General features: G+C 41.8%; 1 protein-coding gene and 1 long non-coding RNA gene across 2 annotated transcripts in view; one reads left to right on the top strand and one right to left on the bottom strand.

Annotated features, from left to right (window-relative positions):
• Positions 1–26,940, top strand: part of Gm28453 (predicted gene 28453) — a 63,833-nt gene that overhangs the window by 12,551 nt on the left and 24,342 nt on the right. The window contains exons 3-4 of the long non-coding RNA NR_153827.1: positions 16,708–16,854; positions 24,725–24,933. This is a non-coding gene — a long non-coding RNA (predicted gene 28453). The remainder of the gene's footprint in view (positions 1–16,707; positions 16,855–24,724; positions 24,934–26,940) is intronic.
• On the bottom strand, positions 6,236–16,213 carry Gm6818 (predicted gene 6818). Its single transcript, XM_006540505.4, has 3 exons — positions 15,945–16,213; positions 10,081–10,836; positions 6,236–8,880 (listed from the first exon to the last, which is right to left on the bottom strand). Exons 1-3 carry the CDS (start codon positions 15,949–15,951, stop codon positions 7,076–7,078), a joined length of 2,568 nt encoding a protein of 855 aa, XP_006540568.1. The 5' UTR covers positions 15,952–16,213; the 3' UTR covers positions 6,236–7,075.

A 26,940-nucleotide genomic window follows, 5' to 3' on the forward strand; every position in this document is an offset into this window, starting at 1 on the left:
CATCTGCCTAGTGACTGGGTTGTTTATGGGGTGAATTCCTGAGTAGGGCAGTCTCTGGATGGTCCCTCCTTCCGTCTCAGCTCCAAACATTGACTCTGTAACTCCCTCCATGGGTATTTTGTTCCTCATCTAAGGAGGAATGAAGTTTACACATTTTGGTCTTCCTTCTTGAGATTCATGTGTTTTGCAAATTATATCTTGGGTATTCTAAGTTTCTGGGCTAATATCCACTTATCAGTGAGTGCATACCATGTGAATTCTATTGTGATTGGGTTACCTCACTCAGAATGATATCCTCCTGATCCATCCATTTGCCTAAGAATTTCATAAATTCATTGTTTTTAATATCTGAGTAGTAATCCATTGTGAAAATGTACCACAATTTCTGTATCTATTCCACTGTTGAGGGACATCTGGGTTCTTTCCAGCTTCTGGCTATTATAAATAAGGCTATTATGAACATATTCGAGCATGTGTCTTTATTACAAGTTGGAACTTCTTCTGGGTATATGCCCAGGAGAGGTATTGCTGGCCTGGTGTACAGAGTGAGTTCCAGGACAGCCAGGGATACACAGAGAAACCATGTCTGGTCTCTGCCAAATTAGGTGCATCCTCTCCCACTGAGGCCAGAAAAGGCAGTCCTGTTGGGGAATGGATACCTCAGACATGGATGTCATAGAACAAGCTGCTTGGAACAAAAGGAATGGGCCTCTCCATTCCCTTCTAAACACTTGTGTTTATGCCCATATTAGTGCAGATGTTAGTTCTGCTGTAACTGCTTCAGTCTGCCTATTGGGTGGACATGTCCTTCCAGTGGTGTTCTTTGCTGATGGAGAGAGTTGCAATTGTTCAGGCTGCAAAGACTCAGTGGCTGTTGTTGTGGTGAGAGGGCAGCCTATTACCCAGAAATGAACTATGCACAAATCAGTCCTTGCAAGACTCAGGGACGGTCAGGCAATCCAGAGTGCCAAAGATGGTGAGAATGGGAGCAAAGGCATACAGCACTATAGCCTAGCGTATCTACTCCATAATACAATAGACAGCCCTCTGACATATTTTAGCAGCAGGTACATTGGATGAATGGAGACTGTAAGTAATTGAACAGATCTGTGCAGTAATTCCTAGGTCTATGGCAGTGGACATAACAGTCCAGAATTCAAGGAGCCATGGAGAGGCCTGAAACTTTGACTTTGCATCCCAGCCTTTACTCAATTCAGACCCTCGTAGTACATGACGTTCCTGGATGCTATAGAATATAAGTGGAGCTTTAACTGAAAGTAGGGGGCTCCCATGTACCACTTTTATCAAGTAGTAAAGTACATTTCCCTGTCTGCACTTCGTGTGGAGTTTTTTCCTTTTAAAGATTTATTTATTTTATTTATATGAGTATACTATAGCTGTCTTCTGACACACCAGAATAGGGAATCAGATCCCATTATAGATGGTTGTGAGCCACCATATAGTGGCTGGGAATTGAACTCAGGACCTCTGGAAGAGCAGTTAGTGCTCTTAACCGCTGAGCCATCTATCCCACCCCCATATGGAGTTTCTTTAAATAAGAAAACCATGACTATTACATATCCCATGCATACTTTACTAATTGAATGAATTAGTGATTTGCACATCAGTGTAGACTGTAGCATTGTCAGCAATATCTGTGTTAGCGCTAGATGTTGATGTCCAACAAGAGAAGAAAAAAGGGATGAGAAATATGCGATATCTCCAACATGGGAACTATTTTCAGCTAAAAAGGTGAAGAAATTCACATTGTTTGCAGGAGATTGTGTGTAACTGGAGACAATAATATTGTGGCCAAATGTATCTAGGCCCAGAAAAAAAAATCTTATGTTTTCTGCCATATGTTGATCCTCCATAATACATATAGAGCTATTTATGATTTGTAGGCAACATTTTGTAGAAGAACGATGACTCAGGGTTGTGGTGAGATTTGAGAAATGGACAGGTCTTGGTAACAGAGTTAGTGTGCTCAGTATCCAATATAGTTCAATGAGAATTAAAATCAATGAACATAATTGCAATATGAGAATAACGTTTTGTTAATTGCTTTAGTAATCAAAATTCTTTTCCTAAAGTTCATTTTATGTTACATAAGTCCGTGGTTCTTAATTTGGAAAAATAAAAATTCAATTAAGTGTATCAAAATGAAGAGATATGCATCAAGTCTTTCATGTCACTCCTAGGATGGAAAGTGATGGCAATGGTCCCATCCCCATGCTTCTTTCTGGAGTTAATGCAGCCCATGGGAAGTGCTAAGACCAGAGAGCTCCATCAGCTACTCCTTCATGGCATTTCCTCGTACTAGCTCCTCCTTGTGTGGTTCATTTGATACAGGGGTAGGGATGTTTCATGCTGGCCTTCTTAGCTTTGTCTAGATGGGTGACCCTGGGCAGCAAATAGCCCGTGTTAAGGTGGAGATTATTGACTCTTGCTAGATGTTGGTCTATACCATGAATATCTATCTGCAGGATGGAGTCAATCATCCAATAAAAAACCATGAAAAGGGGTTTTCATTCCTTTCAAAAGTAGAAATGTATCTTAACATTACTAAGGAAGCAAAAAATACTCTGGATACCTTAAACACACCTCATATGAGGTTAGCGATTCACATCCATATTGCCTACTATAGTCTAGTATAGGCTACTTCTGTCACTAAACAGACGTTTAGATAATTGAATCTGAATTGAGTTCCAGTTAAAAAATATATGCAGTTAAATCCCACTGGGTTTTAGAAAGATTAAGAATGTACCCTCACTAAAACGTGGCCTATTCATCAGATGATGCGGGGAAACCTGGATATCTTTATGTATAGAAGAAACTTGATTCCGCCTGGGGTAGCAGAGTATGCTTGTACTCCCAAAACTCAGGCAAGAAAAGTTTGAACAAGCATAGCAAGCTTAGAAAGGAAAAATATAAAATATATAGTTTGAATAATAAAGGGGTTCCAGGAAGTGAAATGGAGCAAAATCCTGTGTTCTAAGAGATAAAAGGATTAAGGGAGTAGGAACTTGGGGAAAGATCCTACCCAGCTAAATTTAGATCCAGGCATGGTGGTACACACCTTTAATCCCAGGAGACAGGCATGCTGATCTCTGCGTTCAAGGCCAATCTACAGAGCAAGACCCAGGATAGCCACCCTTAGGCAGTGAAGGATTTGGAAAACAGGAAGCCAGTGACAATGTAATAGTAGAAGGGGGGTCATGTTCCAATTCCTGCCAACAGCAGAACTTCTCAGCAGCTTCAGCCATGTGATTCTGGCTCTAGAGTTAAGAATGGAAAGAACGACTGGGACAATTGATGCTGGTTAGCTGGAGCTAAGAAATTAGCAGTGATTATGAAGAAACCAGCATCACTGAGGTGATATCTTCTGGGAAGTGTTTTCTGGGATCACAAAGAAGCTGTTTTCCAGAGAGAGCCAAGCTGCAAGCTGGACTTGGTAGAGTGTAAGAATCACCCAGGTGGTACTGGTTTTGAAGGCATGAAGGTGTCATGAAGAACAGCTGAGGCTTGGCACTGTGAGGGGTCATGGAAGGCCATTGGAGAAGGTATAGCCTCAGCTGTAGTTGATGGCCCAGGACTGAAGGGGTCATGTAAAGGATTTTAGGCTTGGCACCATGAAGAGAGCCTATGAGAGGCTATTGGTGAAGCCTAGTTTGAGTGGAATACCCCAGTGTATTGGTGATGTTAGTACCATGGGATGATCACCAAGAACAGCAGCCATAGTGGAGTGGATCAACCTGAGCATAGAGTTCTACAGAGGGCAGAGATGGAGAAGTGATGCCAGCCCTTAGGAAGAGTCCAAAAGATTAAGTGGAATGCCGGACACTGGAACAAGAAGTTGTAACATTGAAATTGCTTTGGAGACTCAAAGACGTTAAAGATGCTAGAGGCATGGCATGCTGAGGAAAGCTTCTAACAGAAAGTGGAACTAGCCCAGGAGAAAGCAGTTTGTTGCAGTCAACGAAGATGAAAAATGAATGGAGACCACTTTGATATCAGCCATGGTGATGTAGAGTTTGGAATTTGCCCAGCTGGTTTCCTGCCTTGCTTTGGGGATTACAGTTAATTAGTTGGATGAATCTCAGAAGAGGCCTTGAACTTTGGATTTTTTAACATTGTTGAGAATACTATAGACTATGAGGACTTTAAAAGTTTGACTAAATGCATTTTGCATTATGCTGTGTTTAAGTATGCCTCCCCACCCCCGCCCATAGACTCATGTGCTTGAACAAGTCTATGGGGGCCAGGTAGTGGAATGTGATGGTTTGTATATTCTTGAGTCTGGGAGTGGCACTATTTGGAGGTGTGACCAAGTTAGAGTAGGTATGCCTCTGTGGGTGTGGGCTTAAGATCCTCACTCTAGTTGACTAGGAGTGAATCTTCCACTAGCAGCCTTTGGATGAAGACATAGAACTCTCAGCTCCTCCTGCACCATGCCTCCCTGGATGCTGCCATGCTCCCACCTTGATGATAAAAGGACTGAACCTCTGAACCTGTAAGCCAGTCTCAATTAAATTTTGTTTTTTATCAGACTTGCTTTGGTCATGGTGTCTGTTCACAGCAGTAAAACCCTGACTAAGAAACGGGGTAGGATGAGGGCAGGGGCGCTGGTAGGCAGAGGTGGTGGTGGTGGCTGGGAGGTGGGGGGGACAGAAGCATGAGCACAGGCAGAAACAGAGAGCAGAGAAAGAAGAGCAGTGGGACAGAGGCTCAGAGGGGCAGAGAGGGAGAAAAGTAGAGATAGAGATGAAGAGAGGCACAGAAGGAGAGGCAGGGACAGATGGAGGCAGATCCCTGTGAGTTCAAGGATATCTCAGTCTACAGTGTTAGATCTACGACAACCAGGGCTATGTAGTGAGACCCTGTGTCAAGACACTAAAGGGTACACACACACACACAGACACAAAATCAAGCAAACAAATCAATGCATATTTTAGTTTACCTATGCCATATGTCCACTTAGGGACCTAGGTGTGACAAACTTGAAACTCTCATAACAGATTATCACATACAGTTCAAGGTACAGGGATAGGCAAATATATAGAGCCACCCAAGGCATCCTGGCAGAAGTTGACAAATGGCTTCTCAGGTAAGCAAAGTGGTCCTTCCCAGCAAAGGAAGCAGTTACTTGAGGGTACGGCTTAATGAACAAGAGGCAGTCATTGCTGTTATTACTGCAGATGGATTAATATGTAGGTTATTTGCAATTAAACAAAATATCTAAGTCATGTGAAACAAGACAACCCAGTTTGTAAATGATAAATAAAATGGCAGTCCTCAAAGTTTTAATACAGAGCATGAATGCATTAAAAAAGCATGTGGATCCAGGAGTTGGAGCAATGCGTAGTGAAACTTCAGGAGATGCCAAAGTCAATCAGAGAAGGAATGACAAACATCTCTGTGGGAGTGCACAAGACGGAATGCTGTGCTCTGCTGGTGGGGTGTGACATGTTTCTGCCTGTTTGGGTGTCCCAATAATGGGACCTCCTAAAGCCAAAACCTGGCCTACCACATGGCTCAAGCAAACCATTCCAAAACTGGACATATTAGAAAGACCCTTGCCATCAGTGTTGATTATAGCAGTGTCTCCAGTACATTAGGGAACCAAGGTGGTATCCAACATCATTGTCATGGGTGAGAAAAACTTGATGGACATAGGGAGGAAAGCATAAGTCAAAGAAAGTGAAGCTATGCTGTTACAGGACCTGCACTCATCCTGGGCCAGGTGAGATAGCTCTATAGAGAACACTTGTTTTTCTTACAGAGTCCTCAGGCTGAGTTCCTAGCTGCCTGTCAATGTTCCTCAATTCCAGACCCACATGTCTGATGTCATCCTCTGGGCACTGCACACATGTGTTGTTCCAGAATGTATACAGGGGAGACATACATGCAAAATAAATATTAAATGGATGTTTTCTGAAATGGATCCAACGTGAGATAGGCATACTAATCAAATTAAAAACATCTCAGAAAGTTAGTCATCCTGATGTGTTCTCTGTCATATCTAGGTTCTAGATCATGTATGTATACATGTGTACATGAAAGCCTGTTTTTCCTTTCTTGAAACATTAGGAAGTGCTCTGTCCCATGCAAATTATAATTAAGGGCTGGTGTGAGAGGTTTGAAATGGGAAGAACCATGGTGAGAGTGCTAGTGTGTTAAGTTGATAGGAAATCCTTTAGGAAACAGCCCATAATCAGTGACCAGTACAGAGAAATTAAAAGCCAAGGAGAATAATTTTATTACCACCAGAGCTATGATGAATTGCTTTAATAGTAAATATGTATTACTAGAGTTTACATAATATGATGTAGTTATGTAACATATACTATTTTGTCAATCAAAATTAGCAATATTAAAGTTTTGAGAACAATAATAAAGACTTCTCCTATATATACTATGGATTAAAGAACTGACATAAATAACAAAAGCCTCTGTATATGCTATGGATTAAATAACTGACTTAAATAACAAAGCCCTGTATATGCTCAGGATTAAAGAACTGACTTAAATAACAAAGGCCTCCTTTTGTACTATGGATGAAAGAACTGACTTAAATAACAAAGGCCTCCTTTTGTACTATGGATGAAAGAACTGACTTAAATAACAAAGGCCCTGTATATACTATGGATTAAAAAACTGACTTAAATAACATAGGACTCTGTATATGCTATGGATTAAAAACTGACTTATATAACAAAGGCCTCCTTATGTACTATGGATTAAAGAACTGATTTAAGTAACAAAGGCCTCTGTATATGCTCAGGATTAAAGAACTGACTTAAATAACAAAGGCCTCTGTATATGCTATGGATTAAAGAACTGACTTAAATTACTCCAGTTAGTTTTACTGACTTCAAATATTTACAATTATTATAGAAAATTTGTCTGTTCATTTATATAATTACAAACATCTACATATTCATCTACATAGCTACATATTTACTTAGGCATCTACACACTTATATGACCCTTGAAGTTCTATGTATATATCTGTATCTGTGTACCTGTCATTATACACATCACAAGTACTATGTTACAAAGATCTGGCCAGCTCCTACATTGCATAGCCATAATATTGAGAAATTTCCATATCGGTTTCCCTGTGAAGGAAAATCTGTAGTCTCCCAGGAGAGCTACACTTGGCAGCATTCTCACGCTCCTGTTGAGCGCGCCTCTTCATGGCCTCCCTCTCTGGCCGCTCCTCTTTTGTGATGGGCTGTGAGATGACTGGTCCCAGAATGTCGACTTTCCTCCATGGAATTGATTGGCAGCTGAAGTCTTGCAGTCGATGTTGGGTTTGAGGTTTGGGTGGTGATGGTGCCTTGTTCCTGGCAGAAGAAATAAGCTCTCTCTGGAATGAAGTGTGAGAGGATGCTCTGTAGGGTACAAGCCTCATGTAGGACAACTGAGGCATAGCATTAGACTGACTGGTGTTGGCTACATTAGGTTGTGTAGCACTGGGGGAAATTGGAGGAGCTGAATTGGCAGAGGCCATCAGAGATGTGCTGACAGGAGCTGGTTGGGATGGATGAGCTGAGTGGGGATGAAGCCTCACAGGGTAAGCTGCAGTGGGCCTGTGTGAAGCCAGGGGGAGAGGCTTTCTAGAAGCAGGTCTGGCTTGAGGCTGGTCCAGCTTTGGGAAAGGCAAAGGTACTAACTTGACCTTCCCAGGCGGGGGCAGCTCATACGGGGGTGGAGATGTACAGTCCTTGTGAGCACTGATCTTTGCTCTCTGAGCTTTGCCTGGGATTCTGTCAGGACCCCGGCCCTCAGGTGGCATATCTAGCAGTGCAGAGGTGGCTGGGCCTGGGCCTTGATCTTTGTTGTTGGTGGAGGTTCTCAGACCCCCGAAGGAAGGGATGCCAGTTTTCTTCTCAATCTTCTTCCCGAGTGGGTGGAAGACCTGTACGGACTCCAGCATGTGCATGCCAAGGTGGGTTCGAGGCTTCTTGAAGCTGTTTTGACTGAGCTCAGGTGGGTTCCTCTTCCTCTTGGTCTTGGGGGTGGTGGGCTTCTGTTCTGCTTTGACTCTGATCTTTGACTGCTTAAGTTCCTCTGTATTCTTGGAGTTGTTCTGTGGCCCACTTGGTCTTTCTTGCCCCCGTTTTCTACCTCTGCTGTGCCTGCTGGGTGCCTCTTTGGGATCTTTGCCCTCCAGATGCTTTGAGATGTTGTCAATAGCTCTTTCCTTGTCCTTTGCACAGCCCCCACTCCTCTCTCTCCTGACCAGGTCCTGGTGCTGGATTTTAGCCTGAGGAGCTCCATCGAGCAGGTCAGAGGCTTTTAGGTCATTCTTTGTCACCTTTTCAGAGGAGCTGCTCATGACTCTCCAGCTCTGAAGGGGAGGGCCCCAGTCTATGTCTTTGAGGGTTTTGAAGAACTGGGGAAGGTGATCACCTGCTCCCAGTGTAGTGATGTCGTCAAAGTTGTTTCTGGATCCAGTCTCATTCTCCAGCTTCTCTTGCTCTTCCAGACCCACACTGATGCCTTCCATGGTGGCATTGTCAGAAGCAGACTTTGGTCTTATACTTCTTGTATTAGTGAAGTCAGGGTGCACTAAAGGAAGGTGTGATGGTCCTTGGTTTTCTTTAGTGCCCTCATAGGCATCCTGAGGCATTGACAGCTCAGCTTTCATCTCAAGCATGTTTTCATTCTCTCTTTCTTCCAGGCTTGGAGCTAGAGGCAAGGTCAGGAATTCCGAAGAACTGTACATGGGGGCTGTTAATAACCTGTCCCCATTGACAGGTGGTGTGCTCATCTGGAAAACCTCAGTGGAAATATTGCAGAGTTCTGGACTCTGCAACAGACTGACTGTCTGTTCCGAGGGTAACAATCCTTGGGTCGTCTCCATGTGCACCACTGGAAAAGAGTCAAGGAAGAAGTCAGTGCTGATGAGTGAGATGCTCCCCACCCTCCCCCATTTCATCCCACTACAGCACGCAGCCTCTGCAGGAGGGCAGGCTATTCCTATGAGCTGTGCTTGAGCATCCCAGACAGCAGCTCTTTTGACAGACAGATGGTGACTGCTCTGTTTTTGCTGCCCATGCCATGTCATGTTTTCTCAGATACTTTTGTGTTCCTTCAGGTTTGTGTGGTTCTTGAGGCTTAGAGTCTATGGTTAGGCTACAAAATTTTCTTGATATATGCTCCTCACTTGTCTTCCCTTTTCCAATGATACAGTGATTCCCATTTTTGGGGCTTTGTTATTAGGTAGGTTGTCTGGGCCATAATTTTAAAGAAACTACCTGACTCTGACAACTTCTTTCAGTTTAAGGCATTACTCAAAACCCCAGAAGCCTGGCTTTTTATGTGGGTTTAGGCATCCAAAACTAGCTGGGCCCTCCTTTGAGACAAGCATTTGAACAAAAGAGCTTTCTTCCAGCCCTGTATCTTACAGACCTCCTGTAAGCAACATGCAAATTGATGTAAGAAAATGAAATATTTTGGCTTGGTTATGATTCTCCATTAGAGAAAACATCTACATGATCTTATATTGTTGTCAATGGGTCACTTCTGAAGTACTGCATCAGAAGGAAAAAGAAGGAAATTAGCCTTGGCTACCTTAGCAATGGTACATGTTCTGCACCCTACTCTCTCTATAATTTTAAGTGTAAGAAAATGCCAGGAGAGGTGCTGGGATATGAGAGGAATTCTTCCTCCAGGACAGCTTTTGAGTTGCATTGCTCTGGAGAGAGTTTTCAACTGACAGAAAAATCCCAAGTTACCAAAACAAAAAGTCGTCATTGTCATCTCTACCCCAGAGCAGTAGTTGAATGAGTCAGTAACAGTGTGCAGGGATTTGATAGTGACTAACTTGTGCTGTCACATGTGTGAGTGTGGTGTGTTCCTGACACCACTGAATGCAGGATGGACACCACTCACTGTGGCCTTGCATTCTCTATCATTATTAAGTCTGAAGATGGGGATGAAAAGCAGAGCTCTATTTAACCTGTAAAGACTCATAATCTCTGGCTGTGTGGAATATCCACTACCGAAAAGTAGACTTGAGCATCCTTGGACTCTTGATCACGTGCCTTTCCCTCCTGAGTTTGTACTTACCCGGAAGACTGATGTCTGGCATATTTTGACCAGATGTGGAAAAGGAGAAGCCAGAGGGGGAGATTGGTATTAGGGCATTCCTTGGCTGAATCTCCTTTCCCACCATCAGCATCTCTGGTTGAGGGGCAGACTCCTTGCTCACAGGGTAGGACACAGAGCTGTAGGACTGCAGACACTGTCCTAGTTCTCCGGGTATCAGACAGTCCAGGCTGTTGTGGTTGTAGTAGTACACCTGGCTGCCATCCTGGTAGGAAGGTGCCAGGCTGTATCCTTGATCTGGTACCTGTGGTGGTGTAACTTGGACAAAACTGGTTAAAAGTGATGGATGGAAAGGGGCTATGGTAATGGGATCTAAAATTTTATCATACTGGCATGTCACAGACAGGGAGGAGAGTGCAGTGTCCTGGTCAGTGATGGTCATATTGAATTCCTGGATTGCATCTCCCCTATCTTTGCTTTCTGTGAGATCCCACTTGAGAACACCTGGATAGAAGAGTGCAGAGGTTGAGTTCTGGCTCTGGTCAGTCAGCTCCACCTGCATGGTCATGCCAGCATGTGGGTTAAGGTAGGCTCTGCCTGTGATCAGCTGTACAGAAGTGATGGTGTTTGGTGGCAGGATCCATGCTAAACTCACAGCTGGGGTGGAGACACTCGAGGTGTTGCACAACCTTCCTGAGTGTGTAGAGTTGCTCATCACAGGGAGAGAGGACTGAAGAGCACTTTCTGTCCCAAAGAAAGGTGAACTTTGGAAATTTTCTGTAGGGAGGAAGAGGACAGCAGGAAAATAATGAGGTTGATGCTTTCTAGGTTCCTGTGGGGAGCAATGCTATCTCCAGTTTGTACTGGCTGGGATTGTCTAAGACTGAAGTTCTCTCCAACATCCCAAATTGCAAATGAATCAATAGTACTTGATTCTTGGTACTCTTCAGGATGACACTCATTTGATTAGCTGCCTGTTCTTTCTCTGTGGGCAGAGAATTCCTAATTGATCTCATTCAACTTTTGCTCCAATCTAGGCACAGTCCTTCTTTGTCCTGGCTTGTCTTGCTCCCATACCTATGATACTATCTCGTTACTCTGTCCCAGAGCAGAAATGTTTAGAGGCAAGAGAGCCATAGACAGCTTAGGCCTCTTGCTTTGCAGTGTCCTATGCAGATCTCACTCTCTGTAGAGAGACAGGGTCTCTCTAATATATACAGATGGACCTGGGTCTGCCTATGGAGTGCTGCTCTCTTAAGTGAGTGCCAGCTCCACCAGGATTGTCTAGATTGTCTATATTCTATGATTAAAAATTAATGGCTGGGCAGTGGTGTCACATGCCTTTAAGCCCAGGGCTTGGGAGGCAAAGGCAGGAGGATTTCTGAGTTCCAGGTCAGCCTGGTCTCCAGAGTGAGTTCCAATACAGTCCAGGCTACACAGAGAAACCCTGTCTTGAAAAAACAAAAGAAGGAAGGAAGGAAGAAAGGAAGGAAGGAAGGAAGGAAAGAAAGAAAGAAAGAAAGAAAGAAAGAAAGTTTGCAACCCCATTGGAAGAACAATGTCAAACAACCAGAGCTTCCAGGTTCTAAACCACCAACCAAGGAGTACACATGGAGGGATTCATGGCTCCTACTGCATATTTAGCAGAGGATGGCCTTGTCAGGCATCAATGGGAGAAGAGGCCCTTGGTCCCATGAAATCTCAGTGCCCCAGTAAAGGAGAATGCAAGGGTATAGGAGTGGGTGGGTAGTTGGGGCACACCATTATAGAAACAGGAGGAGAGGGGTGGGATAGGGTGTTTCTGGGGGGGGGATTGGGAAAGGAGATAACATTTGAAATGTAAATAAATAAAATATCAAGTCGAAAATGATGCATACAGGATTTTGTGTATGAATACTGTTATTTAACTAATTCTTTCCTCTTCTAGATCCTCCTTTGCCCTCCCATTTCTTTTATAATTGATGCCTTCTTATGATTTAAGTATAAGTCTTACATAGTATGTATATATCACTTTATAAATACTACCTGGTGATAAATTTTCATGTAGCTTGTACTTATTTAGGCCTGACTATTAGGATTTGCAAACTTATTAGAAGGCTTTTTCATGAATAAGATTGTTTCTACCTTTGTAACCTTTGTTAATTTTAATTCTAACAGAATGGGAGCCTTGCTTTTTCATGAATAAGATTGTACTTCCCTTTGTTAATTGTAACTCTTATAGAGTGGGAGCCTTGATAATATCCAACATAGCCAGTGTATACAAGAACCAAGGAACTCTTTCCTGTCTGGGCCAGTGCCCTGAGCAGACCTTGGGTGTGAACTCTGCAGCCAGAACCACAACACCCAGAAGAAGCTCCACTCCCAGGTGCTGTAACACACCCTGGACCACAAGATCCCAGGGTCCCAGGATCCCAGGATCCCAGGATCCTAGGATCCTAGGAGCTTGGTCACAACAGGATCTCAGGGTTCCAGAAGCAGCTTGACTTCCAGGAGCTCTGAAAAACCCAGGATCTTAGGATCACAGGATCACAGAATCACAGGACCACAGAGACAGCTGAACTCTGAGGAGTTCTGACACATCCAAGAACACAGGAAAGATAGGTTCCAGTCAGATATAGTGAGGGCAGGTAGTTCTAGAGATAACCAGATGGTGCGAGGCAATCCCAGCACTCTGGAGGCAGAGGCAGGCAGATTTCTGAGTTCGAGGCCAGCCTGGTCTACAAAGTGAGTTCCAGGAGAGCCAGGGAGACACAGAGAAACCTTGTCTCGAAAAACAAACAAATTGTGTGTGTGTGTGTGTGTGTGTGTGTGTGTGTGTGTGTGTATGCAACAGAATCCAAGGATACATGGCATTATCAGAACCCAATTCTCAGACCATAGCAAGTCCTGGGTACACCATCACACTGGAAAAAAAGCATGATTCTGATCTAAAATCACTTCTCATAATGATGATAGAGGACTTTGAGAAGGACATAACTCCTTTAAAGAAATACAGGATAACACAAGTAAACAGCTAGAAGCCCTTAAAAAGAAAACACAAAAATCCCTTAAAGAATTACAGGAAACCTCAATCAAACAGGAGAAGGAAATGAGCAAAATCATCCAAGATCTAAAAATGGAAATAGAAACAGTAAAGAAATCACAAAGGGAGACAGCCCTGGAGTTAGAAAACCTAGGAAAGAGATCAGGAGTCATAGATGCAAGGCATCACCAACAGAATACAAGAGATAGAAGAGAGAATCTCAGGTGCAGAAGATACCATAGCAAACATTGACACAACACTCAAAGAAAAGCAAAATGCAAAAGATCCTAACTCAAAACATCCAGGAAATCTAGGACACAATGAGAAAAACAAACCTAAGGAAAATAGGTATAGATGAGAATGAAGATTTTCAACTTAAAGGGTCAGTAAATATCTTCAACAAAATTATAGAAGAAAACTCTCCTAACCTAAAGAAAGAGATGCCCATGAACATACAAGAAGTCTACGGAACTCCAAATAGGCTGGACCAGAAAAGAAATTCCTCCTGTCACCTAATAATCAAAATAACAAATGCACTAAACAAAGAAAGAATATTAAAAGCAGTAAGGGAAATTGGTCAAGTAACAAATAAAAACAGACCTATCAGAATTACACCAGACTTTTCACCAAAGACTATGAAAGTTAGAAGATTCTAGGCAGACATCATAAGGACCTTAAGAGAACACAAATGCCAGCCTAGGCTATTATACCTAGCAAAACTCTCAATTACCATAGATGGAGAAACCAAGATATTCCATGACAAAGTCAAATTTACACAATATCTTTCTATAAAATCCAGCCCTACAAAGGATAATAGATGGAAAAGACCAACACAAGGATGAAAACTATACTTCAGAAACAATCAAGAAAGTAATCTGTCAACAAACCTAAAAGAAGATAGCCACACAAACAGAATTCCACCTCTAACAACCAAAATAACAGAAAACAATCAGTTTTCCTTAATATCTCTTAACATCAATAGACTCAATTCCCAAAAGACATAGACTAACAGAATGGACCCAGCATTTTGCTGCATACAGGAAATGTGCCTCAATGACAAAGACAAACACTACCTCAGAGTGAAAGGTTAGACAAAAATTTTCCAATCAAATGGTCCCAAGAAACAAGCTGGAATAGTCATTCTAATATCGAATAAAATTGAGTTTCAACCTAAAGTTCTCAAAAAAGATAAGGAAGAACACTTCATATTGGTCAAAGGAAAAATCTACTAAGATGAACTCTCAATTATCAACATCTATGCTCCAAGTGCAAGGTAAACCACATTCATAAAAGAAACTTTACTAAAGCTCAAAGCACACATTGTACCTACATAATAATAGTGGGAGATTTCAACAGCCCACTCTCATCAATGGATAGATTCTGAAAACAGAAACTAAACAGAGACACAGTGAAACTAACAGAAGTTATGAAACATCAAATGGATTTAACAGATATCCATAGAACATTTCATCCTAAAACAAAAGGATATACCTTCTTTTCAACAAAAGGATGTTACCTTCTCCAAAATTGACCATATAATGGGTCACAAAACAGGCCTCAACAAATACAAGAAGATTGAAATAATCCCATACACACTATAAGATCACCGTGGACTCAGGCTGGTCTTAAATACCAACAGAAACAACAAAATGATATGCAAGACATTCGAATGCTGATCAATGAATACAGTCCTTGGTTTGATCTTCTTGAGGACCTGGATGAACACTGCCCTCCGCACACCACAGGCAAGGTAGTGACATATGTGTGCCAGGTGTTCCCATGAGTGCTTTCCTGCTAGGTTTTCAAGGGGGAAATGTCTCTTGTAATCGTTTAAGTTAGTAGTGATTTTTGTTTCTGGATTATGAACTGCCGGCTACCAGTATGCATCTGTGATTTCTTTCTCATGCATTACATTGACTGTAGAAGTCCAGCAATGTCTGTACAGATGGATAACCATGTATAACTCACAGCTCTGACGTGGCAGTCTCAGCCAAGCCACTCTGAACTGAATGTAGACATTAAACTGCTACTTCAAAGACTTGGCCTCAAGACACTCTCAACATATCCAGTGAATTGGAATAAATATTAAAATGTATAAATGTAATAAAAGCTATTTTTAATACATGATTTTATAATTAGGAATAGAAATATATTTGATGTTTATTCTTTAAAAAAAAGAATCAAGGAACTCTGCACAAGATGAATGTGACAGATTGTACGAGTCAGGGTTCAGAGTGGGGTAGTGCCCTCTGTTTATGACAGGGAACCTGTGCCCAGACAAATTTCAGCAGTGTAGTTGCCAAAATAAGGCTCAGGAAAGGACAAATCCTTAGGCCCTTAGATGTGAAATCTGTGCCTCTCTGCAGCATTCGGTCCTAAACTACCTGTGTGTTCCTTTAGGATCAACTGTACACTTTTGACTTCCTTTATTTCTTTACTTTCTAGCCCCTCATCTTTATATTTTGGATTTTTTTCCTCTTCCCAGTTCCCATGGCTCTGTCCTTCATGTAACAGCCTCAAAGTTCTACAGTAACTGTTTCCTCAGAATCAAGTCCCCTCTTAGTCTCTCCCACATTTACTTGCCTCTTAAGACTCAACAGTTCAGAGCCCAGAGCATAGTGACACTCTAATCCCCCTGAGATGGGTGAAGAAGCACTTGAGAGTAAACTGTTGTGTCCAGAGACACATTCTTAGTAAAAACCAAAGCTAAACATTCAATTTGAGATATTCATTCAAATTGACATTCAATTTGTATGAATATCAATACCTATGGTATCCCTCACTAGTCCTGTATGGATTTTAAACATATATTTAAAAATCACGAAAGTTGGATCAAAACCAATTTTAAAGTTTTGTTACTTACCTGACATGATGTATGATGGAGAGTAACAGTAATACACAGGTGAACCAATCAGAAAAAATGGTTGTTTTTGTCTGATCTGCTGACCAAACCAGAGAGAGTGTTCAGTATCAGACAGCTCACTGGTCACTGGTCACAGGTTACCTGTGATGATCCAAATTTGTTTACAGGCAGCTCCATGGAAACCCCAGGATTCTACTAGGTGCTGGTAGGCTGGGAGGGAGAATGATGTCATAAATCAAGCAGTAGCCAATTGGAAGGTCATATTCTGAGCTCCAAGACAGGATTGGGTGGAGAAGATGCATGCCAGAAGACCAGCTTCATCCATGAAGCCTGAGTTGTGTGCTGATCAAAGAGTTAATCTTGGCATGGCAACCCCTCTTGACATGACTTTTAGCCTCTGAGATTATGGTAGTGCTTTTGATAAGGCTCATTGATGAAGGTCTTTCTAATGTACATATGATATAAAACATTCCAAAAGATTTTATCCCTTCAGTGCCCATTGTATACTCAGACAGAACCCTTCAGCAGGAAGGAGAGGAGCATATAGGTTGGGGCAACTTAGTTGAGAAACCATTTCAGTTAATCTGAGTTGTGAGCTATTAGCATCTCTCTGTGACCAAAGGAAGAGATCAAGAGCTCCATTTTAGCTGTGTTGAAGGGCAGCGTTGTAGAGATTATGAATGCTTCAGTTTCTTCTCCAGGAGTCCTTTCTTCTGTTGTTCTGACCCTGGTTGACCTCACATCTCTCTTCTCTCCTCTGTAGGCTTTGATCCTTGGACCAGCTTGATCCTGCATTCTTACATTAGTGGGTGATAGCACTGAACTTCCAGAAGCAGTGGGCTTCATTTCATCTGACAAATGCTTGTAAAGTGGGTTCTGCCCTTACAAGTAAAGAACAGAGGAGCCAAAGGTAAGGCTGGCTGCATGTGTTCCCTTATTCAGACTTTCGTGCTCTTCTGCCCATTTTCTGCTATTTCTGGGTATTTTTCTCTCCTCTTCTTTTGTTTTCCCAAGTTAGGATTTCCTCTCTAGTTCATGTTCTGGATCTCTCTGTACATCACTGTCTGCCCTCAGACTCAATGGACATTCTTGTTGTCTTTGTCTCCCTGTTTTTGGTATCATGGTTGTGAGCTACCCAAGCTGGCTGCCTTCTCTCTTTGTCCCCACCTGAAAGGAGTGTGACACTTCCTGTACCTTCTTCCTTCTTGTAACAGCCTGTGTAGAATTCTGGTTTCTGCCATGCTTGAGTCTGAGACCCATATAAATAGAGAGGGAGAGGAGAAAGAAAGAGGTGGAAAAAGAAAGAAGTCCTTAATTGGTACAGGATGTTGGGTTACATGAAAAAAAAATAGTGTAGGTATTTTTGTTCATTTGTGAATAAAGATCCAATCTTTTCCCTTTTTTGGTGAAAGAAAGAAAGAAAGAAAGAAAGAGAAGGAGAGAGAGAGAGAGAGAGAGAGAGAGAGAGAGAGAGAGAGAGAGAGAGAAAGGGAGGAGAGAGAGAGAAAAAATAGACTATTATTTGTATTTTCTTTTGTAATCCCATAGTTTCTGTATATTGTTTTAGTATTTTTCAATTAATTTATTTACTTTTTATTGAAACTAGATTATGTTTTCATAGAATATATCATGATGTTTGTTTCCCCTCCCTCTCGTCTGTCTTGCCCATCCCCAATCCCCCTGTCATCAGTATCCATTCCCTGTCTTTCAGTAGAAAAGAACATACTTCTAAGAGACAACAACCAAACAATTCCAAAGAAAATAAACTGAGATGAAGCAAATCTCTCATTTCCAAGTTGACGATGGTTACTGATGGGAGGAAAAAATCCAAAACTCAAAGCTTTTTTTTTTTTTTTAGCATCCACTGAGTTGATTGAATGTTTTGTACCAGTTTGCTTATATGGTGGATTACATTGATAGATTTTTGTATATTGAACCATCACTGTAGCCCTGAGCTGAAGTCTACTTGATCATGGTGGAATTTTGTTTTTGATATACTAGTTGATTTGGTTTGGAACAGTTTATTGATTATTTTTGCATCAATGTTTATAAGGGAAATTGGTCTGAAATTCTTTCTTTTTTGAATCCTTTCTGGCAAAGATCTTTCTAGTTTCTTTATGAATGCACTCACACTATGATCTTTCCTCTTAGTAGTGCTTTCATTGTTTCCACTACATATGTTGTGCCTTCATTTTCATCCAATATTAGAAAGTCTTTTTTTTTTAGATTTTATTCTTTTTTATTCTTTTTTTTTTCTTTCCATTTTTTATTAGGTATTTAGCTCATTTACATTTCCAATGCTATACCAAAAGTCCCCCATACCCACCCTCCCCCACTCCCCTACCCGCCCACTCCCCCTTTTTGGCCCTGGCATTCCCCTGTTCTGGGGCATATAAAGTTTGTGTGTCCAATGGGCCTCTCTTTCCAGTGATGGCCGACTAGGCCATCTTTTGATACATATGCAGCTAGAGTCAAGAGCTCCGGGGTACTGGTTAGTTCATAATGTTGATCCACCTATAGGGTTGCAGATCCCTTTAGCTCCTTGGGTACTTTCTCTAGCTCCTCCATTGGGAGCCCTGTGATCCATCCATTAGCTGACTGTGGGCATCCACTTCTGTGTTTGCTAGGCCCCGGCATAGTCTCACAAGAGACAGCTACATCTGGGTCCTTTCGATAAAATCTTGCTAGTGTATGCAATGGTGTCAGCGTTTGGATGCTGATTATGGGGTGGATCCCTGGATAAGGCAGTCTCTACATGGTCCACCCTTTAATCTCAGCTCCAAACTTTGTCTCTGTAACTCCTTCCAAGGGTGTTTTGTTCCCACTTCTAAGGAGGGGCATAGTGTCCACACTTCAGTCCTCTTAGTAGTGCTTTCATTGTTTCCACTACATATGTTGTGCCTTCATTTTCATCCAATATTAGAAAGTCTTTAGTTTCTTTCTTTATTCCTTTCTGGCCCAGTAGTCATTCATTGAGTAGCCAATTGTTTGGTTTTCAAGAGTTCGTAGGCTTTCTCTTTTCTCTATTGTTGAAGTTCAGTTTTAATTAATGGTGATCATATAAGATGCAAGGAGTTGTTTCAAATATCTTGTATCTGGTGAGGCTTGCTTTGTGATATGGTCAGTTTTGGACCCTGAACCCCACACAGGTCCCATTCTCCTTACCGCTCCTACCCAGGTCTCTACATCTTTTCTAAGAGATTTTTAGCATCCTTACTTGGGCCTTCCTTCTTGTTTATCTATTTTTGAATCTATGGAGTGTAATGCAGGTATGCAGGTATCCTGTATTTATGGGTTATATCCATTTATAAGTGAGTGGATGTCCTTTTGGATCTGGGTTACCTCATTCACAATATTTTCTAGTTCCATTTGTCAGAAAAATTCATGATGTCCTTGTTCTTATTGGTGTAGTGGTATTCCATTGTGTAAATTAACCACGTTTTCTGTATCCATTCTTCAGTTGAGGGACATGTGGTGTAAGGTAGAATCTCAGGGTCATTTGATTAATATTTCCCTGATGACTAAGGACTTTGAACATTTCAAATATCTAGCATAGCTTTGGATATATGCCAGTGTGATTCTCAGATTACAGTAGGGTGTGGGGTTTTATTGTTTTTCTCAGATTCTGTGATTCTCAGATTACAGTAGGGTGTGGGGTTTTATTGTTTTTTGTTTTTTTGTGTTTTGTTTTTTCAGAGTAACAGTGACACCACAGATGGCATGCTTACTAATTTTTTTTCTTTTTAAGAAGGAGCAATTCTAACTTTGTCAGCCTCAGAAAACCACATGAAAAAAGATACCTACTAGAGTTTTTGTGATTGTTGTTTATGATAGTAAAGTACTGGAGGGAGTAGTTGACAGTGATCGACTGAGCAAATCAAGTGTGTACTGATTTATTTGGTCAATTAAGTTTATCACAATAGTGCAGAGTCAGCAGGCTGGGACCAGAGGATAGAGAGGTTGAGGCCCTCTTAGCATACACATGGGGACCTTGTCTGAATAAGCAGACAAGTGAAGGGTTTCAAAAATCAGAGTTACCTAGCAGAAGGGTGCCCAGAATCTCTATACTTTTAAATTTTAGTTTATGTTTATTGGTGTTTTCCCTGCAGTTATGTCAATGTGAGGTGTCAAGAAGCCCTGTAAGGGGAGTTGCAGACAGGTGTGAACTGCCATGTGGGTGGTGGGAGATAGAACACAGGTTCTCTGGAAGAGTAGCAGTAGCAGGTGCTCTTCCCCGGTGAGTCCTTCCAGCCCCAAGAATCTATCTATCTATCTATCTATCTATCTATCTATCTATCTATCTATCTATCTATCTATTTTTTCAAAAGATTTCTTTAATGTACCTCTCCCTTTCTTCCCCTCCCCCCCACCTCTGTGTGTAATGAATTATCCATAGACATCAGAAGAGAACTCCATTGGACCTGAAGTTATTGGTAGTTAGGAGCCACCTAGTGTGGGAGCTGGAAACTTTGGAAATGCAACAAGCGCTCTTGATACCTGAACATCTTCCCAGCTCCCAGAATCTATTTTTTTAATCATATCACATTTTTCATTTATTTATTCACTTTAAATCCTGTCTGCTGCTCCCCCTCTCCTTTCCCAGTCTCACCCTCATATATCCCTCCCCCATCACCCTGTCTTCCTCTCAGCAGAGGCAAAGCCCCTCCCCACTCCCCTACCCTGCCTGCCCTGGGACATCAAGCCACAGCAGGACTAAGTGTATTCTCTCCCACTAAGGCCCAGCCAGGCAGTCCAGCTAAGGGACGGGGTGGGGGGCACTTCCAGTGGCAGTCAACAGTGTCAGAGACAGCCTCCACTCCAATTGCTAGGGGACCCACATGAAGACCAAGCTACACAACTGCTACAAATGTGTAGAGGGCCTACGTCCATCCCCTGTGTGTTCTTTTGTTGGTTTAGTCTCTGTCAGTCCCCATGGGCCTAGGTTGTTAACTCTGTTGGTATTTTTGTGGTGTCCTTGACCCCTCCAGCTTGCTCAAGCCCATTCACAACTTTCCCACAAGACTCCCTAAGCTCTGCCTGATGTTTGGCTGTGGGTTTCTACATCTGTTTTCATCCACTGATGGATGAAGTCTCTTAGGAAGCAGTTATGCTAGGTTCCTGTCCACAAGCATAGCAGAGTATCATTAATAATGTCAGGGGTTGGCTTTCTCCCATGGAATGGGTCTCAGGTGGAGCCAGCCAATGGCTGGCCATTCCCTCATTCTCTGCTCCATCTTTATCCCTGCACATCTTGTAGGTAGTACAAATTTTGGGTTCAAGGTTTTGTGATTATATTGGAGTCCCACTCTCTTCACTGGAAGTCCTGCCTGTCTACAGGATGTGGCCACTTCAGTCTCCCTATACCTCACTGGTAGGAGTCTCAGCTAGAGTCAACCTCATAAACTCCCTGTTTCTCCCTTTTCCCATGTCTCCAGATAGTCCCACAGATGTCCCCCATCAATATCTGTTCTCTCTCCTGGCCCTCTCCCTCTCCATTCCCATATCTTATCCCCATCCCTATTCCCCTGCACACTCGCCTCCTACCCAATCTCCTCCCTCCATACACATCTGAATTCTATTTTAATTCCACTTTTGAGTGAGACTCCACATCCTCCCTTGGGTCCTTCTTATTTCCAAGTTTCTCTGGTTCTGTGGATTTCAGCATGATTATCCTGTACTTTGTGGCTAATATTTACTTAGAAGTGATACCATGTGTATCTTTCTGTCTCTGGGTTACCTCATTCAAGATGGAAGTTCCTAGTTCTATCCATTTACCTGCAACTTTCATGATGTCTTTGTTTTTAATAGCTGAGTAGAAATTCATTTTTTAAATTTACCCCATTTTCTCTATTCATTCTTCATTTGATGTACATCTAGGTCGTTCCCAGTGTCTGGATATTATGAGTAATGTTGCTATGAGCATAGGAGAGCAAGTGTCCATGTGATATGGAGCATCTGTTGGGTATATTCCCAGGAGTAGTATATTTGGGTCTTGAGGTTAGAACTCTTCCCAATTTTCTGAGAAACCACCAAATTAATTTCCCAAGTGTTTGTACTAGTATCCACTCTCACCAGCAATGAACAAGTGTTCCCCTTGTTCTACGCCCTCAACATCATGCGTTGTCACTTGAGTCAGAGTGGTTTTGATTTGCAGCTGATGACTAAGGGCATTGAAAGTTTCTTTAAGTGCTTCTTGGCCATTAGGATTTCTTTGTTGAGAAGCCTATAGAATGGGAAAAGATCTTTACCAACCCAATATACTAGAGAGGAATATATCTATATATCTCTTATTATATCTAAAATATGTAAAGACCTCAAGAAATTAGACACTAACAAACCAAGGAAAACAATTATAAAATCAGGCAGATAAGGTAACAATGTTTTGAAGAATGTTCTCAGGTGAGGTGTTTTTATGTAATTTTGGGGTCCCCTTACATGTTAGGTAGTCACAATTTATAGGATGATTATAAAAATATTAGTAAAGGAACTCAAATTTGAATAGAAAAATATGCAAATACATTAAAAGCTTTTACAAATGGGTGGGGAAATAATTTTGTTTTGCTTATTTAAAAACAAAACTTTTTGATGACAATTACACCTCAATTTTTTTTATAGCAATCAACAGTAAACTTCACATCATGAAATGCATGTATTTTTCTATGAGTGAATCTGAAAGTTTTTTGATAATTTGAAGTAAAATGACACAGTGGTGACTCCACCTATGTCTATTAACTTATCTATGGAAAACTTGAAATAGCATTTGGTGAGATGGCTCAGCAGGTAATGGTGTTTGCCACCCAAATCTGACCACCTGAATCTCATCACCTCGTTCCACCGTGACAGAGAAGGGCTGACTTCAGAGAGTTGACCTTGGACCTCTAGACTCATGCTGTAGCATGTGTGTGCCAGCATTTACACATAAATGCCCACTCCAGTCAGTAGGAGTATGCTTCTAGATCTAACATGTTGGTATATTTGTGCAAGTTCTCTCCCTTTACAATGTGTGTCCCTGATACTGAACCCTTGTAGTCAGGCCTGGGGGCAAGCACATTTACCCACTGTTTTAGTTAAAGTTTCTGTGCTGTGATGAAACACCATGACCAAACACAACATAGGGAGAAAGGGATTTATTACTCTTAAGTATCCTGAGTCACAGTTTATGCAAGGAAGCCAATGCAGGGACTCAAAATTGGGAAAGAATCTGGAGGCAAGAGCTGATGTAGAGACCACTGCTTTCCTAGCCCATTTTCTATTCTTATTAAAAGAGTTATTTATATATATATTTTATATTTGAGTGCTTTTAAAAAAAGATTTGTTTATTTTATGTATATGAGGTACACTGTCAGTCTCTTCAGACACACCAGAGGAGGGCATCAGATCCCATTACAGATTGTTGTGAACCACCATATGGCTGAGATCTTAGCTCAGGATCTCTGGAAGAGCAGCCAGTGCTCTTAACTGCTGAGCCATCTCTCCAGCCAAGTTCAGCCTGCTTTCTTATAGACCCTAGTTCCACCTGCCCAGGGACTGGACCATCTAAAATGGACTGGGCCCTCCCATATCAATCACTAATTAAGAAAATGCCCTGCAGGTTTTCCTTCAGTTGGATCTTCTGGAGGCATTTACTCAATTGAGACTCCCTGCTCTCAGATGACTTCAGCTTGTTTCAAGTTGATACAAAACTAGCACACATAGCCACAGAACCATTTTGCCAGCCCCTTAGTTTTTCTCTTGCTGCTGAGACACCATACCTGGAAGAGACAAGTGAGGAAAGGAATATTTTGACTGGTGTTCAGAGATCTGCAGTGTATAGCAGCAGGCAGGCACTACTGAGTTGAGTTGGTGGTAGCTTGGTGTGTGGCAGTGGGTGCTCATATCATGGCTGACCAGGAAAAACAGAATGGGGAGAACCATGTCAGCACCTTAAAGGCCACTCCTAATTATCCACTTCTGTCAGGGAGGACACTTCCTAAAGTGTCCATAGTATTCCCAAATAGCATCACCAGCTAGGGAAAAGTTGTTCAAAATAGCAGCCTCTGGGAGACATTGCAGATTCAAACCATGGGCTCCATAAGGGAGTGAGGTCAATTTATCTAATGACTCCTAATGTCACTACTGACAGTGCGCGTTACTTTCAGAAGCCCACTTTTAACTTTTGGACAAGAAAAATCAGTTTTTCGGGATTCCTGGTCTAGACTTTAAAAAAATTCAGTATTTAAAAGAAATTATCTCCAAGCATGCAATAATAATCAGAATGCCTTGTTATCATGAGAATTGTAGTCTACTAAGTTTTACTCCTCTTTTATTTCGTTGCTTATATGAAATATGGATATATACACGTGCATACTCATGCCTCAGCCTGCCTACTAACAGGCAATAAATCATCACCACCATACCCCATTCTGTTTAATGGTTGTATGTATATGTGTGTGTGTGTGTGTGTGTGTGTGTGTGTGTGTGAGAGAGAGAGAGAGAGAGAGAGAGAGAGAGAGAGAGAGAGAGGAGTCCTTTTTGTGTCTTCATTCAAGAAAGCCTTGTGTGTAACAGCTTTTGAACAACAGCATATGAGTATTTCTCATTCAAAATGTATGGAACAAGAAGTGTCTCGCACTTCGGAGTCTTCTAGATGCTTTGAATATCAGCATGGATTTTTTGATTGGACAATCCTAATCTGAAAACTTAAAGCTGGAAATTGATATGAAATATAAATGTTTTTCAAGATATTTTAGACTCTGGGTTACTTTGTATGTTGGACTGGGTATTCTGTGCTTGCTCCATAGGTTGGCTTGGAGTACTCAGAGACAGCACTGCTTGACAGAAGATACCCTGCAATCCTAATGTCCTCAAAAGTACAACGCCCAAGAGTATGAACTTCCTGGAGCTGCTTTGCACTGGATGCAATCCTGGTCTAAGTAGAGAGGCCTTGCAAGTGGAGCTGGAGGTCTTGGGTAGAGGAGAACATGGACTCGGTGGTGCCAGCATTCCTCAGGTTGGTTGACTATGTGTTGTGTTTGTGTGTATGCACGTGTGTGTGTTCAACATGCCATGTGTGTGTATGTCAGAGGACAACAGTAGCTACATCATGGAAATTATGTGAGTTTAGAATATTGAACTCAGGTTGTCAGGCTTGAGAGCCAGCTCCTTGACTCACTGATCCATTTTGCTTGCCCCATTCTTCACCTTAACAGTGTCTCCGGAAGCCACAAGAAAATCAAGAGACTATCACCAGACCTTAAATCCCTCCATTTGTGTTGTTATGTTCCACAATGGTGGGGATAGATCCCAGGTTTCCCACTTACTAATCAACAGTTCCACTGTGGAACTTGCCCCAGCTCAACACTGGGCATTTTTCCTAGGAACCCCTTTCCCACATTGAATAAGCAGATACATTGTCAGTAGAAATTGCAGGCCTGATCACATGTGCACCCATGCTCCAGAGGTGGCACCATAGTTTAATACTTAGAATTGTCAACAGTAAAGACCTTGACACATACATGTATAGCCCAACATCAGTTTTTCAATTGTAATCCTGAACCTTTCAACCTATGAAAATTACTCTTGAAGGCTATTTTCACCCTGTGCTCTATACAGTAACACTTTAGTAAATTTTCTTTTCCAGGACAGGGGCTCTGTACCTCTGGATGTCCTGGAACTCACTATGTAGACCATGCTGGTCTTGACCTCCTAGAGTTACGTCTGCCTCTAACTTTTGAGTGCTGGGATTAAAGATGTGAACCACATTCCGGGTTTTCAGTAGGTTCTTTAGGATAACTGAATTGTCTTGCTGTGGGCTGACCTCATTGAGGAATGTTTTGTTAAAGCTTCAACCCCAATAAGCCCATGCAATAAAACACTACTCAATTAATATGAGTTCAAGCTGTACAAATAGATTGGGTAGATCTATCACTATACTACTATATTACCCAGCTATGTGTTGTACAGCACAATGCCTACATGAGAGTCACACTATTAATCCCAATTTTTATGTCAATAAATTCATACCATTGAAAACCTTACATTTGTGTCAAATAAATTGTATACCAATGGAAAGAGATTATAAACTTCAACTTTCTATCAATTATAAAGATTTCTACCAATGTAAGATATAGGTATGTAATGTTTTAAGAGTAAATTTGATAACCTATCCCTATTTGTCTATTTCTCTAACTTCGATGACATTTCTCTATTCCCCCTTTCTCTTCTATCCACTTCCCCTTTACCTGAGAAGGAAGGATAGAGAAGAGGAAAGGAAAGGTAGAAATCCCTGATTTTAAGCTCTCTAGTTCCCTCCCTGTCCAAATCTACATTTATAAAGTACCCCTTAAAAGGACAACATATCTATAATTCATAAAAAAGGCAGAACCATGCCCCCCAACATAAGGAAGTGGGACAACAATCTGCTTTTGTCTGCTTCCAGCTGAAATTGGGGAGAAGAATCTTTTTCTGGGGGCTCAAAGGGAAATAGGAATGTTGGCTTTGTCCAAGGAGAGCTCGCTGGCATCATTTGTCTTCCAGTTGCTCTGTGCTGAGAAAGTTCATTGCTTAGGTGGCATCCTGACTATGACAGTCTGAAAGGCTGGATAGGCAAGCTAGCTGCTTTAGAAAAGTTCTGAAAGCAAGTCTTTAAAAGAAGCAGCTTTGATGTAGTTGAGGCAGAATCCTTCACCGAGTAGCTGGTCTGTGGAAATCTCTCTATTTTGTCATGCTCTCTTCCTCGCCTCTTCTCTCCACCAGGAGAACCATTGAAAATGTGTGGCAGGTTGTAATATTGCTCTTGCCATATCTTCCCAGTCTTGGGGGATTAGTCTATTTTTAATAGTCCAAGAAGTCAGGATTTGTTTTACAGTTGGCAAATGCATTCCAAAAGTAGTGACACTTTCCTTAGATTTCCTCAGTTCTAACAGACCCACAGGTTGCCATTCAAATTCCTGATAAACCTGTGGCTGATCATTGTCTGGAGGTCGTGGTTGTACATGAACTGGATAGACTAAAGTTT

Source organism: Mus musculus, chromosome 7 (assembly GCF_000001635.26).
Source record: "Mus musculus strain C57BL/6J chromosome 7, GRCm38.p6 C57BL/6J".
Classification (NCBI taxonomy): domain Eukaryota; kingdom Metazoa; phylum Chordata; class Mammalia; order Rodentia; family Muridae; genus Mus; species Mus musculus.

Excerpts from the sequence above, each read along its gene's own strand:
- Gm6818 (XM_006540505.4), bottom strand. Across the intron at positions 8,881-10,080 it reads GCCAGACATCAGTCTTCCGG|TGGTGCACATGGAGACGACC; the intron begins GTAAGTACAAAC and ends ACTCTTTTCCAG.